At 34.9% G+C, this 2,262-nt stretch overlaps 1 protein-coding gene across 1 annotated transcript; it reads right to left on the bottom strand.

Annotated features, from left to right (window-relative positions):
• Positions 1-845: 845 nt before the first annotated feature.
• Positions 846-2,017, bottom strand: LOC309797856 (uncharacterized protein; the record flags this gene model as incomplete). Its single annotated transcript, XM_082646251.1, has 5 exons — positions 1,834-2,017; positions 1,669-1,723; positions 1,541-1,602; positions 1,156-1,234; positions 846-1,095 (listed from the first exon to the last, which is right to left on the bottom strand). Coding segments are annotated over exons 1-5 (540 nt in total), but the record flags the coding sequence as incomplete, so codon positions are not given.
• Positions 2,018-2,262: the final 245 nt, after the last annotated feature.

Genomic DNA, 2,262 nt, shown 5'->3' with positions numbered 1-2,262 from the left:
CTTGCTTAAGTTAAGACAATAAATACTCGTTTCAGAATTTTTGATTATCGAAGATACACTCTTCGTTAGGATCAAAGGTTTAAAACCTCTTGAATTGTCCTTATACTTAAATGAAGCGATCCCGTGGTTTCCGCAACAGAGTGCTCATCAAGTGTAGATGAAGCTAAAAAGAAAAAACAACTCTATACACATAAAAGGAACCCGAACTAAAGCCAATTTTTCCATGTAAATTACCTTCAGGCAGGATCAGAGATATACCATGGAATTCTTTAGCAAGATCATGATGTCGAGATGTAGCTTTGGCTATTAAGGCTAAAAAACATATGTATATATACACATATATGTATATATATGCATATATATATATGTATATACACATGTATGTACGTGTGCATACGTATATATATATATATATATATATATATATATGTAAAAGAGTGAATATGCAGTGGATGGCTATAGAATTAATATGAAAATGCAGTAACACACAAATAGGAGTGCTCGTTTGTACGACTCCTGAAGATGAAACAGAAGGGTTTGTCGGTTCGTTGGTAACATACGATGAATCCAGAATCCGCTTGGGAGTACTCCAACTATGACTCAAATTAAGCTGAAATTTGAACGCCTCAGGAAGCTTAAAACATACAGTAACAGTTCCAAGAAAGTTCTTAATCACTTTTTGCATGTCTAATAGCATGTGATCGTAGTCTTTATTGGTAACATCACTCGTTATGTTTTCCTTGTTTACGATGTTCTGACAAAACATTTTAGTACTAACGGAAACCTGGAACAAGATATTCAATCGTTTAATAATGATAGAACGAAATACTTGTGATTATACCAACCGCGCCGTTGTTGCTTTCTGAAGGTGCTTCATTAGCAGCATTCAAGCATGTTCCGTCAGATTTCAGGCAACAATCACCATTATCCTGCAGTAATATAGTTGATGAAACGAATAACTGAGAAAGTTTTAAAAGACATACCGGCACTGGAAGGCCTTGGGAAAATCTAGCCTTATTTGTTTTTTCGCACGAAGAATGATTAATAATGCTTGGCTCCCAACTATTCTCCTTCTCGAAATTGCTCTGATTGAACCTTCAATACAGAGAAATAAAATGGTAAATAGATATAGACTTGTTGGAACAGTTTGCAAACCTTGGATCGTTTAAAATGAAGCGGCCATGATCGCGAAGAAATGATTCCTGCTCTCTTTGAATGATGTCAATTGGTTTTTCTAAAGTGAGACTTATCAGTTCTTTATATTGGATGACTAATAACACAAAACTAACGGTCTGAAATAAATTCGCTGCTTTTGACAGAAACCGCCCGAAAGGATGAACAATCATCGTTATTGAAGGTATTGCTATTCGACGGATGTCGACTTATTGATGACAGAATGGTTAATTGTAAAAGTATAGGAACCTATTTCATCTGCGTAAAGACATGAGTGTGGTTGAAAATAAAAAGTGGAGCTTAAGATTAGAAGTCTCATATACCAAAACAACAAATACTGATTAAGATTAAGAACTAAAGCGCAAACCACTATTTGGCATGTCTCCAATCTTCGATTCCTCCGGAATTGTGGAAAGGAAAGAATGAATCCTGTTAAATAGGTTATACATTCGAAGTTGTTTTAGCTAAAAACAATCTGTTGCGCAAAACACATACCTTTCGTCAACGGATTGTTGAACATTGTCATATTCATGCAATTCCTTTTCATCAACTAAATTAAAAAAAAAGTATTACACAATGACATCACGACATGGTAGATTGCAGAGGAAATTCTACGAGTACCTCGTTAATTAGTATACAACAATTCTAGTGCAAACTCACAGTTTGATTCACGATCTGAAAGCGGGGCATCGTCGAAACTCTGATCATCGAATCTGTCTTCCACTATCTCTTCATCATCCGCAATGCTAGACATTTTGGAAGTGTCTGAAGGTATTAAAGAGAACAACAAATAAAAAAATATATTTGGAATGCATACTGACTCTAGCAACGGTCATCCAGATTAAACGTTAAAAATCCACTAACATTAACGGAACAGTAAAACTCAAACACAATAGAGAAAGCATTAAGAAAATCGATATATTATTTCTGAGTAATCGATATGGAAATTTCAAAATGATAAATATGAATTTTTGAATTCCAAAAAACCTACGAGGAGCACCAAGTTGAGCGCGAGTATATTTACGAGGTAGAGAACTCATTTGAGACCACTGAGATGACGGTTTACTTTTATATCAGCGAAATCAAGAA

The sequence above is a fragment of the Mesoplodon mirus genome, assembly GCF_964341445.2.
Source record: "Mesoplodon mirus genome assembly, contig: HAP1_SCAFFOLD_1126, whole genome shotgun sequence".
Classification (NCBI taxonomy): Eukaryota; Metazoa; Chordata; class Mammalia; order Artiodactyla; family Ziphiidae; genus Mesoplodon; species Mesoplodon mirus.
Note: the sequence above shows the minus strand (reverse complement) of the source record. Positions and strands in the feature narration are given on the sequence as shown.